The sequence below is a fragment of the Crocodylus siamensis genome, chromosome 7 (genome assembly GCF_052110815.1).
Source record: "Crocodylus siamensis isolate JL-2025a chromosome 7, ASM5211081v1, whole genome shotgun sequence".
NCBI classification, from domain to species: Eukaryota; Metazoa; Chordata; order Crocodylia; family Crocodylidae; genus Crocodylus; species Crocodylus siamensis.
The window spans coordinates 2,913,789-2,934,709 of NC_143401.1; the positions used below are offsets into that span (position 1 = coordinate 2,913,789).

Sequence of the window (20,921 nt, forward strand, 5' to 3'; positions counted from 1 at the left end):
AGGATATAGGGTTGATCTGGGTCTAGCATGACTCAAAACTGCTGGCTCCATACATATGACACGCATGATTTAGCTGAGTCCCATGGGTATTTTTGGAACCTCGTAGCATGTTGAAGTTCGGTTCTGAACCTCTCTGCAGGTGGTTGGGGAGAGATCTCGTCCCTGCCAACTATGGGCCGTGCCTCTTGGCCTGTAGTAGGTGATCGGAGCCGTCTTTTCTTTGGCTCTCACTCACAGCCTTGCTCAGCCACTGACAAAATAATTCTGACACTTTCTGGAATCTGCAGAAGAACCGACCGTTTCACTTGCAAGAGCAAATTCCTCTCTCTCCCAGACTCCAAACTCCCCCTCAGGCTTTACCGAAGACCTCATGCAGAGCTCCTGGGCCAGCTGCAATTCCCGCGGTTTAAGACAGAACTGTCCTTGGTCTGGGCCTCTTACCTGGACCACAGAGTTCAAAGGTGCTGGGGCAGATTTGACTTTGCCATCCTCCATCATGCCAGTTGCCACAAAACTGAACCCACGGAAGAGCTGATGGGCCCCGGCACTGGGTGGGATTCCAGGGGAGTCTGCAACGGGCCAGGGAGAGGATTCACCTCGCTGTGACCGCATCCTGCCAAGAGCCAGTGTGCTCCCCCCACCCCCTCCTTACTAAAAGGCTCCCAAAGCTCCTCTAGGCCACATGCACACTTCAGGCTAGTCCCTAAGTGACGAGGACATTTATTGAGGGAGCACCCTGCAGATTTGCCTCTGCCCCCTCACCCTCCACCGTGTGGAGTCTGTGCCACTTGCTCTGCAGTGCTGCTAGAACAGAAGAGCGAATATTATGTGCCCCCCAGTACCACAGGCCGCAAAGCCAGAGCATCCCGCGTCAGGCTCCTGCGCAGCAGCCTCCCACTCACCTTTCGGCGTTCGAGACGTGAACTCCGTGTCAAAATAAAAGGTGTCATCTGGCCGGCCCACTGCAGGTTTGAAGGGGGGTTTGATTTCCCTGCGGTACAGCTTCTGGAAAATAAAGGCCACAGATGCAGTTTGAGACTTTCTCTGTAGATACGGCCACATGCTCACAAGAGGATGAATTTTCCAGGACCTACGTGGCGGTTCAGTGTTTGACTAGAGCTCGGCAATCAAAGGGGAAACTCACTGGAAAGGATTTTTTGTTTCGCTGTAGTCACTTCTGGGACAGGAGCTTGCCTTCCCTTCTCCCCCACTCCTACTCAGGAGACAGTTGCTGACAAGGTAAAGAGCAGCAGTCCACATAGTGGTTTACACTACCAGACTGCAGCTCCCAGCTTTAAAGCAGCTCTAGAGGAAGGCAGCAGCTGCACTCAGATCAGACGTTTGGGGGATGCGCCTCTTCGAAGTTGTGCATCCTGTGGCTCTCACCCACATCGAGATGCTGGTTTGACGCTACACAGGTCAGGAAGCTCGATGGTCCCTGCTCTATCACCTCCTCCCACCTCATGTTAGCATCAGATACGATACCTGATTGATCCACCCCTGAAGGAATCACAGGAAATGAGAGCTGGAAGGGACCTGAGGAGGTCACATCTAGTCCAACCCCTGCTCCAAGCAGGACCAGCCCCAACTGCATCATCCCAGCCACGGCTTTGTCTAATCACGTCTTAAACACCTCCAAGGATGGAGACTCCACACCTGCTCTAGGTAACCCGTTCCAGTGCTTCACCACACTCCTATAGTGATAATTTGTTTCCTCGTATCCAACCTAAACTTCCCTTGCTGCAACTGGAGCCCATTGCTCCTCGTTCTCTCACCTGCCCCCACTGAGACCAGTCCAGCGCCATCCTCTTTGCAGCCCCCCGGCAGGGAGTTGACGGCTGCTGTCAAATCCCTCCTCGGTCTTCTCTTCTGCAGACTCAGTCAACCCATTTCCCTCAGCCTCTCCTCATCAGTCATGTGTCCCAGCCCCCAAGTAATTTTCACTGCACTCTGCTGGACTCTCTCCAACTTGTCCACTTCTTTTCTGGTGTGGGGGCCTAAAACTACACAGCCTTTGAGTTGCTTTTTGAAGATAACTTTGAGAGAAACCCTGCTATCATCAGTGCTGGTTTGTTCTAATGCTTTGATGCCTTCCCTTACTAAAGACCTGAACAAAAGAGCCCTTCTAGGGAGGGGAGTACAGTTGGGGAAGTGAGGCACCAAGAAACTGGATTTGCTCCTGGAAAGAAGGTAATTGAATCCTTATTTCCCATATCCCAGTGGGAGCCACCAACACTTTCAGCCAGAGAGCTGTGAAGTACAACACTGCCGTTCCACCGGTAGATCCAGTCCTTTCCAGATATCTGTCTCCACAGGTCTTCAAAAATACCCCTGCCATGCCAAGCCCCGGATCAACTTCCACAACCTCCTCTTGCAAGAGGTGGTTCATAGCCTCGAGCCTGTGTGATATGTAGGCTTGGCAGGATTCAATTTTTATTGGTAAATGTTGATAAAAGTCGATTTTGCCTCACACTCACAGGCTGATGAAAAAATATTCTCATCTTTAATAATCAAAATTTATAGAAAGGGGACATAAGAAAAATGATGGCTGAAGGAGTGTGTGATGACAGGGGGAGCAGCCCTACAGAGCCGTGCTGACTGTAGTGTGGACTGAAACTCCCAGAAACACCACGGGACTGGGAACAAAAGAAGAGGACGTGACAAAGCGGACGAGGGACCGACGGGCGAGTGGAGCTGGGGCTGATGGAAGCTCTGCTGGCTGCAGTCCTACACCAGTTACCTTTGCTGCGGCAGGCAGCTAAACTGCACTATAATAATAGTATACTGTCATTAATAAATTGTCTGCCCCCCACACCTCTAATTTCATGCAACCCTGAACATTTAAATCAATAAAAAAATCAAAATAAATGCTTAGAAATAGACGAGATTATCTCTATATATCCGTAGCCAAGCCAAGCTATACGACTGGAGGGGTAAGAGTCGGTTGCACGCCACCCCTGGTTGCTGGGAAGGACACTGGAGAACACGCAGGATCCCAGAGCCAGGAAAAAGGGTTCTGCACTCACGTTCCAGTCGATGGTGGAGTAGAAAGGATGGCGCTTGATCTCTTCTGCCCCATCGGGACCCGAACCTGAAAGACAAGCCATTCTGGATTTACAGCTAGATAGGCTATAGTCAGCCAGCACAACACAGCTGTCACCCCTGAGCAACGTGAGCAGGGGTTAGCTCAGGGGCGGGCAAAATATGGCCTGTGGGCCAGATGTGGCCCATGGCAGGACTTTGTTTGGCCCGTGGTGGTCCCTCGGTCCCGCCTGCCCAGGCACTGTCCAGCTGTGGCACGTCCCGCCACCCCAAGGGCACGCAGCAGAGCTGGGGCAGCTGCAAAGCAGGACTGCCTTTCTAGGCAGTCCAGGTGGCGGTGGCTCCATCCGGCTGCCACCGGCACTGGCCCCAGCGCTGCGGTACCAGTGGGGACCCGGGCGTGCAGTCCCGACCCGGGAGCCGCCACCACCTGGCACAGCTGCAGAGCTGCCCCAGCCCCACTGCACGCCCAGTCAATGTTTGATTTTTAGTATACAATTTGCTTTTTTTCCGGTTGCAAGATGGCAAACCCCCTTCCCAAAAGGAGTAGTTCTGGGGGCAAGGGGAGAGACTTCTAGTGGCAAAGGTCAGGGGTTAGGGGGTGGGGCTTCTGGTCCCAAGATGGCAACCAGGGGCGGGGCACCTGTCAAGGGGCGGGGCTACCCTTGCAGCTCTCGACAGCTCATTAAAACTCGTTAGGCGGACCTCCAGTGGAAATAATTGCCCGCCCCTGGATTAGCTCACGTCTAAGCTGTACCAGGATGGGCAGAAGAACAGAAGCCAGAACAAGTCTAGATGTGCCTTGGACCTGCTGGGGCACCCGGAGCGAAGATGCAGCACCAGGCATGCCTGGAAACAGAGACTAGGAATGCCTTACCTAATCGGTTGGCTGGATTCCTTTTGAACAGGGCTCGCAGGAGACTCTGCGCTTCAGGGCTCAGAAACTGAGGCATGCCCAGCTTTGCTCTAGACAGGAAAAAAAAAAAAACCAGCGATGCAATCGGTTGTTAGAAAAATAAGTAGACAGGAGCCAACTACAGCACCCCAACCCTTTCCCTCAGCACGGGGGAATGGGGTAGCACCAGTCTGTTCTGGGGCATTAATGTGGTACTCCCCACATACAGTGGTTTAATACAAGCACTTCACATCTGTGTTGAACCCGCAGCATGCAACTTCCTAGGGTTGGCAGGATTCGATTTTTAATTGGTCAGCGTTGATAAACCTTGATTTTGCCGCAGACTGAAGAACAAATATTTCCATTGATAATAACTGAACTTTATAGAAAGGAGATGAAAGAAAAACGATGGCTGATGGAGCATGAGACAACAGACAGAGCAGTCCTACAGAACCGTGCTGGCTGGAGTTTGGCTGGCAACTCCCAGACACGCCAGGGGACTGGGAACAAAGGAAAAGGAAGTGCCAAAAGGGATGAGGGAGCTATGGGCAAGCAGAGCTGGGACTGATGGCAGCTCTGCCGCTCAGCTGGCCACAGTCCTACAGCAGTTACATTAGTTACACTCCAATCCTGAAAATGGAAATGTATCAAGTCAAAATAAATGCTTAAAAAAAATCAACATTGAGATTATCCATTGAAATCATTAAAAAAACCAAACTAAAAATCAAATTCTGCCAAGCCTAAACATTCCTACAGGCAGAGCAACAAGGAGCAAGCCCCCCACTCAGACACACAGTGAGGCACATCACCTTCCCTTACTTGAGAATGAGTGTCATGGTCTCCTTACGGTCTTTGCCTTGGAATGGCAGGGAACCCGTGAGCATCTCGAACTGGAAAGACAAGCAAGAGAAGGTCAAATGCTTGAGTGAGAGCTACAGGCTCCAAACTCCAACAGACTTTATGCAGACAACCCTGGGATACTAAGCCTCAATACGGTTAATGGAGGTTTGTGCAACGTGTTTCAGAAATCCTCGCGGCTGAAAATGTTTTAGGAAACGCTGTTCCAACCACCTTCTAGTGGAGCTGACCGGAGCCCAACATCTACCTCTTTAGGGGTATGTCCACACAGCATGGGGATATATTCCTAAAGATACCTGAGCTCACTCAGATGCCAAAAGCAGCAGAGTGCTCTAGCTAGTCCGATTCACAAAGCCGTGAGGGCAGTCAGTTCGCACTGGTGGAGCTGGCTGGGATCTCCTTCTACAGACCTACATTGCACAGAGCAGACGAGCTGGAGAATAACAGCTCTTGGCCCCTGCAGTTGGGCGAGCGGTTGCAGGATCACAGAGTTGCCCCCTGATCTCTGGAACCAGCTGCAGCACAGTACAACTGTGCTGTGGGGAACCACAGCAGTGCTGAGCTGTGTTGCTCAAGCCAGCTCTGGAAGCTGCACAGCTTCACTGGCTTGAGGCTGCATAAGAGTGACTGTGCTCTGCCTCTCAGCAGGACTAGTTAGAAGAACTAGTTAGGAGCTTTAAGGCAGATTTACTGCTTTCTGTGTGGGAAGTGAAGTGCCGTGTCAGCTCAGCACTGCCTGGCGCTGCAGAAACACAGGGGAAGGGTTTTCCCTTCCCAACCTTCCCCCACATCCACCTTTGCAACCGCCTGCAGCACCGGCCCTGGACCGAATGCCCGCCAGGTGGCAGCACCGGATGCGAGCATCGCTCGCAGTCCAGCATGCAAGGCCCGTGCCTTGATGTGGGGGTGAAAGCCAGTTTTATACAGATGTGAATGCACCTGGAGTCCTGCAGCATTCCCTGCACTTGGCCACCAACTGGCTTGGCAGAAGGGGCTTGAAAACAACTATGCGCTCATGAGACCGGAGCTGGGAAAGCGCTGTTTGAGGCAAAGCATCCAGCCCAGACACGCTGTTTAACCTCTCGGGATCCAGGAAACGTGGGTTCCAAGGCCAGGGTGAGTTCCCGTACCATTAACACACCATACGACCACCAGTCAGCACTGTGGGAGTGACCCTGACGGTTGACCACTTCTGGTGCCATGTATTCTACGGTGCCGCAGAAGGAATAGGCCTTTTTCTCGTGGTCTATGGCTTCTTTACTCAGGCCAAAATCTGCAGAAGATAAAAATCCATGAGCTTGTACCTGCTCGCTGCCAACATGCAGAGCACAGGCCCACAGGAATCTCAGTTCCAAGTTTGCTGTAGCACAGACTGCGTCTCCTTACCTGGCAAACAAAACTCTGGGGTTAGAGGTGATATTTTTTATTAGACCAACTTAGTAAGATTTTTCTTACTAAGACGACCTGCATGCAGAGGAGGGAGACATCAACCAGTGGTGAAATTCCAGCTAGTTGGTCTAATAAAAGATATCGCCTCTAACCCAAGAGTTTTGTTCATCTATAATTCCTAAACCAACAGGGCTACAACATATATCTCCTTACCTGTGAGTTTGATGTGCCCTTCTTCATCCAAGAGAATGCTACAGGAGGGAGAAGAGAAACCAACATTGACGTGAGCAGCACGGATGCGGTACATCAGCAACACGGCTTGTCCCCGTCTCCTAACCGGTCTCCCAGGGGGAAGCTTTAAGGACTTGGAAGCAGAATCGTCGCTCGGTCACTTTTAGCCTTCAGCATTTCAGTCCTTGTGATGGACAGCGAGACCCTGCTTCCCTTCCCTCAAGCCCCTGGGGACAGGGCTCCCCGTGAACCTCGTTCCAACCACTTCCCACACAAGGGTTATTCAGCTGTGCAGCTGATGTGCGCCTCTGCACAGAGGCCCTGCATGACATATCCCACTGTGCTCTGAACGCTGTGTTATTGCCGAATCTGGAGACTGTTACCGCCAGAGACTGGCTTTGTGTCGTCTCCAGGGTGCTCCCGGGCCCCGACTGCTTAGAACGCAGGGAGGCAGCTGGAGTCTCCTCCCCCCCGTTTGCTTCCACACAAAATATTTGTGTTACTACTACCCGGCAGCCTGGCCCACGTGCATTACACAGCTTAGCCTTAACGGGAGAAGCCTTGACTGTTCTCCTACTCCAGGCTGGAGGCTGTGGCAGGGAAGCTGGCCCAGTGCTCCGTCATGACGGAGGCCGTTACACGTACTTTTCTGGCTTGAGGTCTCTGTAGATGATCCCCAGGCTGTGCAAGTGATCCAGCCCTAGTGCCAGCTCCGCTAGGTAGAACTTCACATCCTCCTCGGTGAACATGACCTGAAGGGTAAGATGCCACCCTGGTTACAACGCTGGGCCATGCTGGAGGAAGCAGTCAGCCTCCAACACACCCAGCCAGCTTGCTCCCCCCACCCCTTTCGGGCTTGCCGCTACCTGGAGTTCCCCACCATCCTGAGGTAGTAATTAAATAGCAAAATTAAAGGTTGCTAAGCAGCGAGGCTGTGCTCGTTAAAACCTTCATTTACATGAGCTATTGTTCCCCCTCATCTTTACCTGCTGCAGTTTCTTATTAACCTGTTGTGATCCAGCTCCCTATTTGAAGCCCCCTTCTTTGCCCTCACCCCCTCCCCGACTCCTGTAGGGAGTCAAGTAGTCTAAGCAGCTAGGGCATAAGGCAGCAGAGGAACCCAAGTGCCAGTCTTGCCACTCTGCTCAGCAGGGGCTCACCTCATCCAGGTGGCCACTGTTCCCTGCTCTGATGCATCAGGAGACACTGCTCCTCTACAGAAGACCCTCACTGCTGCAAACTCGAGCAAAACTCAACAAGCATTAGCCAGAGAGGTTCCTTTTTTTTGGCAGAAGTGTCTCCTTGACTTAGACAGGTTCTCCCCTCCACCAGACTCAGGCCATGGGCACAGAGGGCGCAAGCAGTGCATCCCGATGCCCAGGCACACTCACCTCTTTGGAAAGCCGAGTGAAGAGGTCTCCACCGCGGAGGAAGTCCAGGATGAGATAGAGCTTCCCTTCCGTCTGGAATGCTAAAACGCAGGCCACAGCGGGGGTCAGTTAAGCCCACCCCCCGCAGAGGGGCCCAGCTCAAAGCGGTTCTCTAGAGCAGCGTTTCTCAACCCATGTGTCGCAACCCAAAAGTGGATCGCAAAAATATATGAAAGGATCGCAAACAAACTTTAAAAAGGGATTCTCCTTTAAAAGGAGAAAAACACAGGAAACCGTGGCATTTTCCTTGCAGGCTAGCAAGAGTGCCAGCTGGGAAAGGGTTGCTTGGAGCCCCCCATGTCCCCACACTGGGGGGCTGGGGCAGCGGGTCAGGAATGAGGGGCACTGGGTCAGGATTGGTCACTGGTGTTTACAAATGGATCCTAGTACAACAGTTTGTAACCACTGCTCTAGAGAGTGTCCTGCCTTCCCACTAGATTAGGCACCATGGCAGATAGATCCAAGCATCCCCTGCACACTCAGCACTCGGACAGGATGCTGCCAAGAGCCCCTTGGGTGTTGTCCAGATGGCACAGGGCAGCACTGCAGAGAGATCTCCGAGCCTGCTTGAGCATCGTGCCACCCTCGTGCAGCTACACTGCTTCCAGCTCCAGAACCAAGGCAGGCTTGGGGACTAGCATAGTGCTGCCAGGCCCCTTCCCAACAGGACTTTCATGAACATCGAAGGGGCATGGGCAAGTCAGAAGAGGATGCTTAGGCTTTGAAATCAATTCCAGGTTAGTGCATCAGTGCCCAGCTCTTTTGCAAGGGGATACCAAAGTGCTGGCAGCTTTGCATCGGATGAAGTCCCTATGATCCCTTGCTTTAAAAGAGGAGTTAAATTCTGGCCTGGTTAGTTATTCCCACCCCTGGAATGGGATATTCTAGCAAAAGCTACAGCAGGAGCAGCAAACTGGGGAGCCCAATTCCACATGGAAAAGGAAGGGGTGGGAGATCAGGCTTGAGAAGTTGCAGAAAGACAAAGGGTCCAGAGAGTGGAGTCGGCAGCAGCTGCCCAACCAACTCAGCCACGCTTGAATGAAACCATGCTTCACGCACATAGTACTAGGATTTGAAACTCAGCTTCCTCTCCTGCATTATTCCATCTTCCCATCCTGGGCAGAGGAGCGCGGCCCCAGAGGAAGATGCGTTTAGACAGAGTATGTGTAGGGAGGTCGGAGCAGCAGTTCAGGTGTTAGGAGGCATGTGGGCTGCTCACCAGAGAAGAGCACCTTCCACATTGCTCCTGCTAGTGACATGCCCCTGCCAGAAGGTATGAGGATGCACGAGTGCATTTGATGAGAACCTGCTGCTGGGCCATCTCGTGAACATCTGCTACTTCAGCTGTGGCTGCCAGCTGCCCCTGGAGGAATCGGCTTGGGAGAAGGCTCATGAAAGCAGTTCATTTCTCTTTTGGATGAATTCAAGGCATCTTAGTTGTTGCCTGTGCCATTGCTCCTGCCCCCACCTAGCCCCACACTCACCATAGTGCAGTTTCACTACAAAGGGATGGTTCACATCAGCCAGGATGTCCCTTTCCATTTTTGTCCTCACTCGATCGCGCACTGTGGAGAGAGGCACGCAGGTCAGACAGATGGTGTCCCCCAAATCAGCCATGGGGCCCGGCACACTCCAGTTCTTGTTAAATGTGCCCAAGATGGAAGGGCCGGAGGTAGCTCTCTCCAGACCTCCAGGAAAGATGGGGAACTGGTGCAGACCTCCCATTTCATTTCTGGCATGCAAAAAAGGACCAGGCTAGGGAAAGTCCTTCTCACCTTTCAAGGTTGCTTTCTTCAGGACCTTCATGGCGTAGAGGTGGTTGTTGTCTGGGGGTGTGATTTTTCTTACTAAGAAGACCTGTGTGCAGAAGAGGGAAACATCAACCAGTGGTAAAAATTCACATGGATGGAGTTGTAGTGCCTGCTAGAGCAGAAGCATCAGAGCGGCCGCCGGAAGGCAGCTAAGCATGGGGCCCATGAGTCCCATACCAAGCTCTGCAAGCCAAACCCCTCAGGGCTCCCAGGAAGGGCTGGGGAGAGGACTGCGATTCCCCCAGCCCTCACCTAGCCTGTCTGCATCACTTCCTAGACTGCTCATCCCCAACCCTGCCTGCTCAGTGCTTCGCCCAGTGGGCACGACAGCAGGGGACAGGACTTGAGGTCCTTTCTACTCCTAGTGGGGGAAGTGACAGCTATTTAAAAACAAACTACCTACCTCTCACATGAAGTGGCAGCCAGTGCCTGTATCACCAGGCCAAGGTAAGTCTGTGCAGCACAGGGGCGTGCACCGACACAATGTCTGCTAATGCTCTGCTGTGCTAGGAAGCTTCCTGCTGTGCGTGGGTTGGATGGCGAGTCACGATTACTGCCATCACTACAGCTTCCTCCCTTTCCCTGTCCCCAGCACAGCGCTGCCTGGCTCTGGACAACAGCAGCACATCTGGCAGAGCCATGGGCTTCACTATGAAGGGACGGCTTGCGCTGCCAGTCACATCCACACAGACCTGGGGAATCGTGATGGCTACTGCCCCTGGCCAATACCACCCAGTCTCCAGGTTATAGGCAGTAGACCATCTTCGATAGATCTGGACTATGGGAGAGCAGAGGGCTTAGCTGCTGCTTCCTTTCCCTCCAAAGTAGACAAAGGAGGACTATGCATACCGCAAGGTCAAGGCTGTCAATAATCACTAAAGCACCCCCAGTTTTTCTTTATCCATCTGAGTGGCCACTCAGTTGCAGGGCACTGGATGTCACTGTCCTGCGCAACACAGGCTCTTGCAAGCAAAGATCCTTTCCCCTCCAACCCCATCCATCAGAATTCACACTGGAGTTCACGGGAGCTCTGCATGTACCGGGACTGCAAGAAGGGGCCCTCTGAGCAGACTGCACCTGAACAGTTCAGGTGCGGCGGGCTGGTGGAAATCATGAAGGCAGGGCCTTCCCCAATACACCCTTGCCTCTGCAGCCCTGAAAGAAAAATGACTGAGGGACCGAAACGTAGCAAGCAGTGCACTCACCTTGCCGAAGGAGCCTTGCCCCAGGACCTTGAGAAGTTCGAACTGCGAAGGATCAGCCTTCTCGGAGCCTTCCTTCACATGGTGCGTGATGTTGATCTCCTTCACGATGCCTTCGCCCTGGAAGAAAGACGCATGCGTGAGCAGGAACCACTCCAGAGCAGAGGAGAAGGCTGACTGGCCCAGAGCCGAGAGTGCCATCGAGTTATTTGTGTTGTGTCAAGCAGCCTCTCCTCCGATCAGTACCCAGGATAAGAAACATTGGAAGGCTTTCAGCAACCAGGCCTGGCGTCTTACAAGTATGACAGCCTCTTCCACAAATGCCTGCTCTTTGGATTTTGCCCATCGACAGAGGTCAATCTTTGTTCTACATTTCCTGAGAGCACTTTACTTTTTAAGCATTAGTAGCAAAACGAGGAATATTTATGCCATTAAAAAATTCCCACTATACAGAAAACAAGGCACTGTTGTCAAAACAAGGACGTGGCTGGCAGCGATCATCCTCCCTGAACCCCATCTGCTCAGAAATCTGAGCAGCTCTGCCACCGCGCATCTTTTGCACAGAAGGAGGCTTTTACGCAGCCACAACCCTTCATCACTTCAAGGCTGAAGAGAAGCCAAAGCCTGTCGCTGGCGCACGATTTGTTTAAGCACCTTCTTGTACTGAACTGGAAACTCCGAGGAGACAGTTGTATAGAAGGAAAAGGATGGAGCGAAGATAAGTCAGAAGTTTCCATTTACCTTTTAAACACAAAACTAGGAAAAAAAGGCAGCTGCAGACACCAGAGAGCAACCTTTCAATACTCCTTTCTCCCATTTGTCCTCCCATCCACAGCCCTGCAGAACTCCCTCCTGCAAGATGGTGAACCTGAACCTTGGGCTCACCTGGACCAGACGCTTCATACACATACAAAAACCCCCAAATCTCTAAAAAGGGGACATCACCCTTCATATTTTAGTTTTCTAGATAATATATCTGACTTTCTCCGGTGGGGGGGTGGAGAAGAAAGTCCCCCCACATGGAAAGCCATGCTCAGAAACTGAACTCTGGCCCATGAGAAAGCCGCGAGCAGGTCACCGTGTTTTACTACTGCGGTGTTTACAGAAAGCTCAACACCCCGTTCTGCAACGTGGGTTGGATTCGAGCTCGCAGGCCGACGAGAACAAGGACTTACCACGGAAGTGGCTGCCGACCTGCTGTGCTGCACTGTGCATCCTTTCCTTCCCTTGCTGCCTTGCTTTGTTTTCTCTCACTTTAGGAAGTGCCTTTGTTTTCATGTTCTTGGCAGCCCGGTTTTTGCAAGAGCCCACATTGTTTAGACCAGTGATTCTCAACCAGGGCAGGTCATGGCCCCCTGGGGGGCCTTGAGATCCTTTCAAGGATGCTGCGGGGTACCATGCAAAGTTAGCACTGAGAGGTGTGCAAACAGGAGTCACAGATAAACCCACAGATTTCATTTAGGAATCTGTAGGATTAAAAGTGTGCTGACCTGCTGTGGTCTTCCTAAGTTCTTTGCAACAGGAGAGTTGCCCTATTTTTGTGGGCAAAAAACAAGCTGGGTGCCTTGAGAGGTGCTTTGAGTCCATCAAGGTTGAGAACCACTGGTTCAGACACTCACTTCTAGCGGAAGCTGAAGTCCTTCACTGTGCCACCGGTACAACAGAGAGTGCCAGCCAGTAAGACAAGCTTCCCCAGCCTGTTTCCCTAAACATGTACCCCAAGCCTTGCTCTGGAGGGAACACAGAGGTGAGAAAGGGGTGAGAGAGTCTCCCTAGTCCACTCTGTCTGTAGTTTTCATGACGACTCAATAACACGGTCAATTAAGCGCGTGGCTTTTGTACTGCTGGCACCGGTCCACCAGGCCCTGAACCACCAGCTCCTTTCTTCATACCACTGGACAGCCATCGGTGAATAGCAGCTCTCCTTCACTAGCAACCTAATTTGCTTTACAGCTGTAGCCTACAGCTCCCCCGCATGCAGGTTTCAGCATCTAGATGGCCTGAGAAAGGAGCCCAAAAACCAAGCTCTTTGAAAGATCTAGAAAGAGAGACTCCAGTTGGAAATGTCAGAGATCTCCACGTTCTTCGTGGCTAGAGTCACTTTTCTGGACTGAACTTGTTCTGCGATTTGCTACCCATGATTAAGGAAACAGTTTGAGCCGTACGCGACCAAAACACAGCAAGCATCCCCTTTCCTGGACAGATTACTAGCCCAGCTCTGCGCTGTTGGAATAGTTTAAGTCTGGTTCAGCTGAAGATAACAGGAAAGCAGGATTGTAACGAACATGCTCCAGAGAAAAACCTAACCAACATTGTGCCAATATTTAACTACCGATTTACGCTAGATCTCTTGTTAAAATAGCCATTCCTTTAAACCTCGCAACATGTGAACCCCAAAAACTCACTCTGCTTGTAATCCAGGAATCCACTATGGAGGTGTGACACTAGCTGCCAGTCCATACTGACCCTCCAGCAGAAGCGCACGCTTGTTAGGACCTGCTTTAAAAAACTATTTATCTGACAATGAGCCCCAATTTGTTCAGCTGGATGAGAGCACAGCTAGCGCAGAGAGCCACAAGGCAGTCAAGCAGTTCAAGATTTGCATACGCACAGTCTGGAAACTAAAACACATCGATGTATGTTAGATAAATATGTTAGATAAATGTAGATTTGTATCCGAAGTGATGCTTTAGCTCAACAGCTAGAAGCTCCCCTATTGCAAGGGGGCTCCTCTCCTGTCTGGTCCGTTAGCCTCCCACTGAGGATGTTGGAGCCCAGACTTCTTAACTTGCTTAGTGGCAAACCACGAAACGAGCAGCTGGTCGGCTAGCTCTGCAACAACTGCTGCAGCCATCTGAGAACTAGATCTTTAAATCCCCACACCAGCATTCACTAGGCTTCCAGCTGCCCAGAGGAAGCTTCCTATCGCCATGCAGTTAAACCAAAGCCTGCAGGAAAGGATGGAGAGAAAACCCAAAACGCTGCCTCCCTCTCTTGCTGCAACTGTTCCCCCAACCAACATCATCTCAGCGGAGCTGCAGGGTAACAGACAGCTCATCCCCCCGCCGAGGGCTGCAGTACTAACCGAGTTGGAGAGCTGGGCAGGGGCAGGCAGCTGCAGGCTGCAGGGTTTTGCTCGGTGTTTTCTGGGCAGCCACAAGGTGAGCAAGGCGCAGATGCGAGGAAACTTGGGGTCCTGCTCCATGGTCCCATCCCCTTCCACATAGCACCTCGCCCAGCGGCAGGGCACCTCCTAGAGCAGCATGGCGGGCCGCCGGGACAGGCGCAGCTTCATGGAGGAGCAGAGGCAGCTTCAGGCGCTCCTGCCGGAGAGCACGGAGGCGGCCGGAGGTGGCAGGACAGCCTGCAGCCGCGCAGTGACAGCGCATGCACGGTGCGGGAGCTCAGAGTGAGGCGAGATCATACTCCCACTCCCCGGCACGGCAAGGTTGTGGTTAGTTTCACACCTCACAGCTTCTGGTGCCGAGGGCCTCCTCCGGTGCAGGGAGCCCCCCGCCCCCTGGTCGCCCTGCCAGGAGCCGTCTCGTGCAGTCTGGGCTGCAGACTGGGGCCTCTTTTTGCCTCCACGCAGGGAATTTGGGGTCCCCCCCTTCAAATGTCATTTCGCCTTTGACCAGGGGATAAAAACCACAGGTCCAGAGAGAGCCCATCTAGCAGCACGTTCTGGCTCAGAAAGTTTGGGTCTTTGTCCTCGTATCCTGCTGAGGGACGTGGTCTCCTACTGGAGGTCCCAGTGAAGCCAGACGAGATCGAGTCCGTCCCTGGGGTTGCACGCGTGGCCGAGATGGAGGTGGCTTTGCTCATCGTCTCCCAGTGCTTTCCTCGGGGGGCTAAGGCACCGATCGGTCGATCACCAGGCCCGCAGCTACGTGCCTGGGAGTTGCAGGCGAGGGCAGACACGTCAGAAGTCGAGAGTGCTGTGTGGGGGGTCACTCAGTGCGGCTCAAGGAAGGCTGGTCCCTGTGCAATAACACGATGCCTCCGGCATCATTCCCAGCTGTGCTCCCGTTAGCCTTCCCACACACCGGCTAAGCAGATGTTCACAGCTTACCTGCTCTGTTGGGTGGTTGCTCCTATTGTTCCTCCCCCACACACACATGCACGCAAATTTAAGCTCAGGTTGCAATTAGAAACAAGCCAACAGCTGCATTCACTGCTGGAAATTCCCCACTGGGTTTGGAGCTGGGTTGCTCATTTGGGACCACTCACCACCTTCCTTCTCCCTACACCCACGATGATACATTTTAACTATTAACGAAAAAAGCTAAATGACTTTGTTTTTTCTGATATGATACCAGTCTGGAATAATGGCACCTTTATGCTCCACGTTGTACAAGCAATTCAAATCCACATGCCCCCTTCCCCAAAAGGCACAACAGAGAGGGAAGAGGTCCAGGAGGTTTCGTAGGTACCAGAGAAGATTGGGAGGGATCAAATCTGAGCTGCAGTGCAGAGGTAGACAACCCTCACCGGGAAAGGGAGACAAGAGACCTGGTGTACTTTGCTAAAACCTCAGTAGAAAGCTGGTTATGAACCAGCTCAGAAAAAATGATGTCACAGGACTAAAGGTTTCATATTTGGTTAATTACTTCTAGTAAAAAGTCATCAGTATCTAGATGCAGAACCACGTATGAGCAGATACCAGTGAAGGAACAATCCAGTCCTCCCCTCTGCCAGGCCAGTTGGCTTGCTGTATTCTTAGACACAGCGATAAAAGTCAGCTCAGTACTTCAGAAAAACCTCAAAAAATAGATGACATTCACAACACGGGAAGAGGGTTAGGGTGGGGAAGGAGGGGGAGGGCGAAGACATGATCGGGAGGTCACGTGAGTGCCTGACTCATATCTGCTTTCCATATTAGCAACTCTACCTAGTCGACTGGGCCAGGAGGCACGTCGTAAAGAAAAACCCTGCACTGAGCACCTTGCAAAACACTGTTCACGCTCTCCCACCAGCCTGCCAGCCTTCCTGGAGTTTGCACACCTAGTCCAAAGAGGGCGACTGCCCGCGCTGGCTGTGCACAGCGTCAGAGGAGAGGATGACTCACAACTGACGTGAACCGAGAGCCCGTCCAGAAATAAACTGCTGGAGTTTGCTCATGGGATAAGGTGCAAACTAGCGCACAGGCCTCCGAGGTGCGGCGCCGTAGCAGGCTCTAACCTTGTCTGCCAAGTCCACGAGGTCTCTCTCCACCCAAGTGATGTCCGACTTTGCCTGTGGAACAAAGAACGAGAGTCAGGACAAAGGGTCTGGGATCTTCAATTAAACAAGTCCATTAGGAAAAAGTTAAGAGAAGGGGTCAGGCTATTTATGGACTCACACAGTGGGGCCCCAAGTCAGAGCTCTGCAGGATGGCCAGGGGAGATGATGGGGCTGCTAGGTTTAAGAGGCCTTTATGGACTTCTCTGCACAGCAGGGGTGGCAGGGAGAGGGGCACAAGCCTGTCACAAGTTAATTATTCACAACTCTGCCCGTCTCAGCATCACGGCTGCTGTTGGGGGATAGAAGAGAGTCCCAGGTTCTTCCACTGGCCTTAGGGGCCAAATTCTGCTTGCAGCCACACTCCAGAGCCATTCCTGGTTTCTGTAGCATCGGCCTGCACTTCCACCCGCCCAGCGGTGGGATCTGGATTGTGGATACTGAGGAATGGCTTCTCTTTGGGGAAAGACCAGAGCACCTCAGCCCCTCCGGGCCAGCGCATCCTCTGCGGCAACGCCAGCAGGGGACAGGTTGCTCCGTCGGGCGGGCTTCCAGCCCACATCTGGGCAGCAGAAGTCCCAATCCAGGCGGCCTTTTAAAACAGACGTGGCCCCGTTCTAGGAGCCCTTACGCAGAGAGCCACAGCAACTATTTGAAAAGGCATGAGCCACACCTCCACTCCAGAGCAGGCCATTTCCCTCTGCCCCTACAACACTGCTTTTCTATCTTTCCAGACTCAGGGCACCACTCGGAAAATGCCAGCTCTTAGTCTACTAATAGTCTACTCTTAGTCTACTAATTAAACAGCTACTAATAACATTCAGTCCCCCCATTGTTAACTTCAGAAAAAGACTAGAGCAATTCTTCTGCTGCAAAACCCGCAGCAGCAGGTCAGAATTGTTTTAACACCGCGGATTCCTGAAATCTCCGGGTTTAACCTTGTGAATTGTGTTTTTGCACCCAACGGTGCTAAGGTTGCGTGGCGTACCGCAGCACCCTTGAGTGGTGCCACCCTGGGGTGCCACGGACTGCCCTGCCTGAGCATCACTGCCCTACAGGACCGCACCCAGACAGACTCAAGGCAAGAAGGTTAAAATCTGAAGAACCCAATTTTTGGCAGGTTAGAAATTCTTTGCAAAAGGGTACTGCACATCTGTGAGTCCCTGCACAGCTGTTTCAGCCCATCTAGAGAGGATGAGCTGAAGTTTAAATAATCATAATTTTAAAAATCTCAGATTGGAGGCATTTCCGCTCTCGGGCTCAAGTCACAAATTGTAGATTAGCAGCAGCGCTGCCACGGGGTCTTTTTTTGTTTGTTTGTTTGTTTTCTTTCTTAAGAGAGATGCACAAGCTGCAACTTCTGTTTTCTCCCCTCCCTGAGGCTGCTCTACGGTGCCCCAGAGCACCAGGGAGTGCGTGGCCTGCCATTTGGCCTAACTACTTAGTTTCAAGGTCCTTCGAGCAGCTGATGAAAGGAGAAGCTCCCCTGGCCTGCAAATACCAACAGGAAGTCTGCAGTTTATCATCACTGAGCTTCAAAGTAGGGCACTCGCTGGGAAGGGTGAGAGACGAGAAACTCGGGGTGGGAGGCAGGGAGGTTTGCAGAGACGGGAAATTAAAAATAGGTAAATTAAGCTTGAAAAAAGGCAGAATAAAAAACAGCAGAGGCCTCACTTCAAATCTCCCCAGCCTTCCCCACTGCAGTTGCTTTCTCGCTGGAATACCAAGCAAAGCTCCAGGAGCAGATCCGGAGCAGAGACCCACTGCGCCCTTCCCTCGCCAGGTTTCAAGCCCCTGCTGTCGGTTCCCATCACATCTGGACAGTCATAACCAGCGCCTCTAAAAGAGTTTCCTTCAGGTGTATCCAGAACAGATACCCACACAGAGGGAAATGTGATCCCCCATTTAGAGAGGTTATTATGCAGTCGTGCCCATGGCGAGACGGGTTCTTGCGTCGGCTTGGCTGGCTCCCTAACTCCTTGGCTCTCGAGCCGGTGGGTAAAACAGACGTACCCGAACGAACGTGGTAAACCAGAGCCCCTGACACCTCTGCCTCATCACAGGCTCGCATAGCTTAACAGGCTGCTACTTAACAGCCACATCTTTTGCAGCCATTTACATCGACTCCCTGGAGGCTTGGGGCACTATCTGCTGCTCCCCAAAGCTTAGCAGCACCCTCTTGCAGCCAGGTTTGAAACCAGGAAGTTCCCGCATGTCTGAGAGGAGGAGACTTCTGAGCTGCTTTTGCACAGCCTAAGATCGACTCAGAGCCTGGCTTAGTCATCCTCTACCAAGCCCCTGCTACCGAGGGCTGTGGACGCAGATTGTGCCTTCCCAAGCAGAGTTTGAATCTCTCAAGCTCTCCTCTTCCCTTTTTCTTAGTGTTTTAAAGACATAACAGGCAAGAGACGGGGATTAATTCGTGCATTTTTATAAACGTTGGCCGTGGGTATCTTTGAATCCGAGCATAGGAAAACAAACAGCCAAGACCTAGGAGCTAGCTCAGCCTCTCTGCAGGCAGCTAGAAAGAGGCCTCTGCTTTCTAGTTTCTTCTTGAACGCTTGGGTCCCAACCCACTCGGCGCTCTGGCAGCTCATGGAAGAGAGTCCTCGAGAGAGCCGCTTTCACGGGGAGCATCTGCCACGTCCAGCTGCCCCATTAGGTCCTACCGAACAGAGAACGCGACCTGCAAGCAAAGCAGCTCTCTTAAGCTGATAAACAGACCCTTGCACTTGCCTCTTGGATCCTTGGCTTGGTGCGAAAGAGAAGCCTCAGCATTTCCAGCGCTCTCAGCGGTTACTCTTCCATAGCTCACAAACAGGCTTCTGACCTAGAGCTCTCCCCAGCCCGAAGCCCGACCCGAGAACCCGAGCGTGTCACTTGGATGTATTTTGGGAGTTTCAGCACAAAGGAAACTGTGGTTTGTCGATGGGGAAACTACACCGAGCGTTCTCTGCACAAGCCAGTGGCCAAATGAAGACGCTTATGACAACACCGACCTCTCGTATGTCTCTCTGCGTCTTAAAATCCTCCATGATTCCTCCCCCTGCCTTATCTATAAAAGTGGCGATACTGCAATATGGAGAAGGAAGCAAGTTGCCCAAGGCTGAAACCGGATGGGGCAGAGCCGGGACTAGAACCCAGGTCTTCCATCCGCTGGGTCGCCGGCCCCTGCCAGAGAAGCAGGAGGGCGGTAGCTCGAGCAGTCCTGCTCTGAGAACGCAGAGGAAGTGCTTTCCCTGGGCACGTGGGCATTTACGCCTTGCACTGAGCCTGCTGGGAAAGGGTTGGAGGAAAGAAGGCGGCTTCCCAAAACAGCTGGTGTTCCCCGTGTCCAGGGTCCCCGTGGGGTCTTTTTTAAAAAGCACTGAGAGTTGCAGGGGCCCTTCAGAAATCAAGCTGTCAAAGCCATTCAGTGGCAGGGGGGCTGACTGGTCGCAAGTGTGTGAGAGTATCAGAAGATCTGTTTTCACAGCCCTGCGCAGGGTTTTATCTTGGGCCCACACCCGCCCACGCCCACACGCCCTTCCTCCCCGGTCGCTCACACGGATTGCCAAGAGGAAGCTTGTGCCCAACTCATCGGGCACTCGCTTCTAGTTCCCACCTGTGGGAGCCATCTGAACTTCAGATATGCAAAAGAGCAATCCCCTCCGGGGTCAGCAGCTAGGCAGCTGTTTCATCAACATTTGCACAATGCAAGGTCACAAATGCCACTGGCAGTACTGCCTGCAAGGCAAGAGACTTTCCTTCATGGGGGACCGGCTTCTTTTAATAATCCTCCCCAAAAGCAAAAAGTTCCAGCTCCACTTTCTAGTATGGCGACCCGGCTTCAGGCTGTGCGATGACCTTGCAGGGTCACAATTCAACTGGTCCCAAACTAAAGTGGCAGGCCATAACCAGCATCAGCATGTCTTCAGTGCTGTATGCTGCGGAAGCAGCCTCACCACAGCAGCACAGAGCTCCAAGCTGGCTACTCTTCCTAGCTCCTTATATGATCCCTCTGTCCGCTACTTGAACTAGTCCAAGTTTAACCCTTCAGCTTTGAGCTCCCAAGCCTTATACTTGTGGTAAAAGTAGCTCTAGGAGAAGTGTGCGCTAGTGGCAATCACATGAGTTGGGATGCAGTAGCTCCGAAATGGTTGTTCGATCACACCTGCACGTTGGATACACCAGTCCCCTTCCCATACAAGAAATAGTAAAATAGCCAAGATATATCCAGCAAAGGGCTCCTTGTCCTTAAGGTAAACGGTCCATCTCATCTTGCTCAGGGACAGAAACAAAAACCAGAATCCAAAACACACACACGGGCTCTGCTTTGAGTAGGCAGCAACTATGAACATGTCAAGCATTAGTGCTGCATGAATGATTGTACTTCTGCACCCAAAGAAGGCGTTACTTTGGTAGTCTGGACTAAGAATATCTCAACTCTTTTTTTTGCGCCGGGACAGACGGAGTATGGCCACAGCTATGCACGGAGCAGGTTCAGAGAAGGAGCGGGGGGGCAGGGGGAGGCAGGGCCAGAGGCGGCTGGGTTTCGTGGCACCTGTATCACTACCGGCTGCTGCGTGCAACAGTGACAGCGTAACAGCGGCTGCGGGTCTGGGGGGGCGGTCAAAGGCAGAGCCGCCACCTGTGAATTTGTTGGGACACGGACAACAGCAAGAGGGCAAGCACAGCAGGCATCCCTTGCCCCTCTCTCTCTGATGCTGGTGCCCTTGAGACAAGTAGGATGAATTGCTTAAAATATCGGAAACAGACAACACCAAAAATTCTTCCAGGACCATTTAAGCAGCCAACTGTGTAGATTCACTGATATCAGGGAGTTCAGCCAGACCTGCTGCCA

At 52.4% G+C, this 20,921-nt stretch overlaps 1 protein-coding gene across 4 annotated transcripts in view; it reads right to left on the minus strand.

The window, feature by feature from the left end:
• The window catches only part of RPS6KA1 (ribosomal protein S6 kinase A1), a 54,533-nt gene that overhangs the window by 5,433 nt on the left and 28,179 nt on the right, over positions 1-20,921 (minus strand). For 2 of the 4 annotated variants that reach the window (XM_090058396.1, XM_090058397.1), the window contains 13 exons: positions 16,040-16,093; positions 10,862-10,978; positions 9,621-9,702; positions 9,330-9,410; positions 7,807-7,886; positions 7,061-7,167; positions 6,398-6,435; positions 5,926-6,068; positions 4,757-4,827; positions 3,920-4,008; positions 3,027-3,091; positions 903-1,005; positions 442-569 (listed from right to left, as the gene is read on the minus strand). In XM_090058396.1, the coding sequence (XP_089914522.1) occupies positions 442-569; positions 903-1,005; positions 3,027-3,091; positions 3,920-4,008; positions 4,757-4,827; positions 5,926-6,068; positions 6,398-6,435; positions 7,061-7,167; positions 7,807-7,886; positions 9,330-9,410; positions 9,621-9,702; positions 10,862-10,978; positions 16,040-16,093 (1,158 nt within the window). Of the gene's footprint in view, positions 1-441; positions 570-902; positions 1,006-3,026; positions 3,092-3,919; positions 4,009-4,756; positions 4,828-5,925; positions 6,069-6,397; positions 6,436-7,060; positions 7,168-7,806; positions 7,887-9,329; positions 9,411-9,620; positions 9,703-10,861; positions 10,979-13,943; positions 14,308-16,039; positions 16,094-18,814; positions 18,839-20,921 lie in introns of those variants that run through there. The other 2 variants (XM_090058400.1, XM_090058399.1) reach the window with 2 other exon arrangements.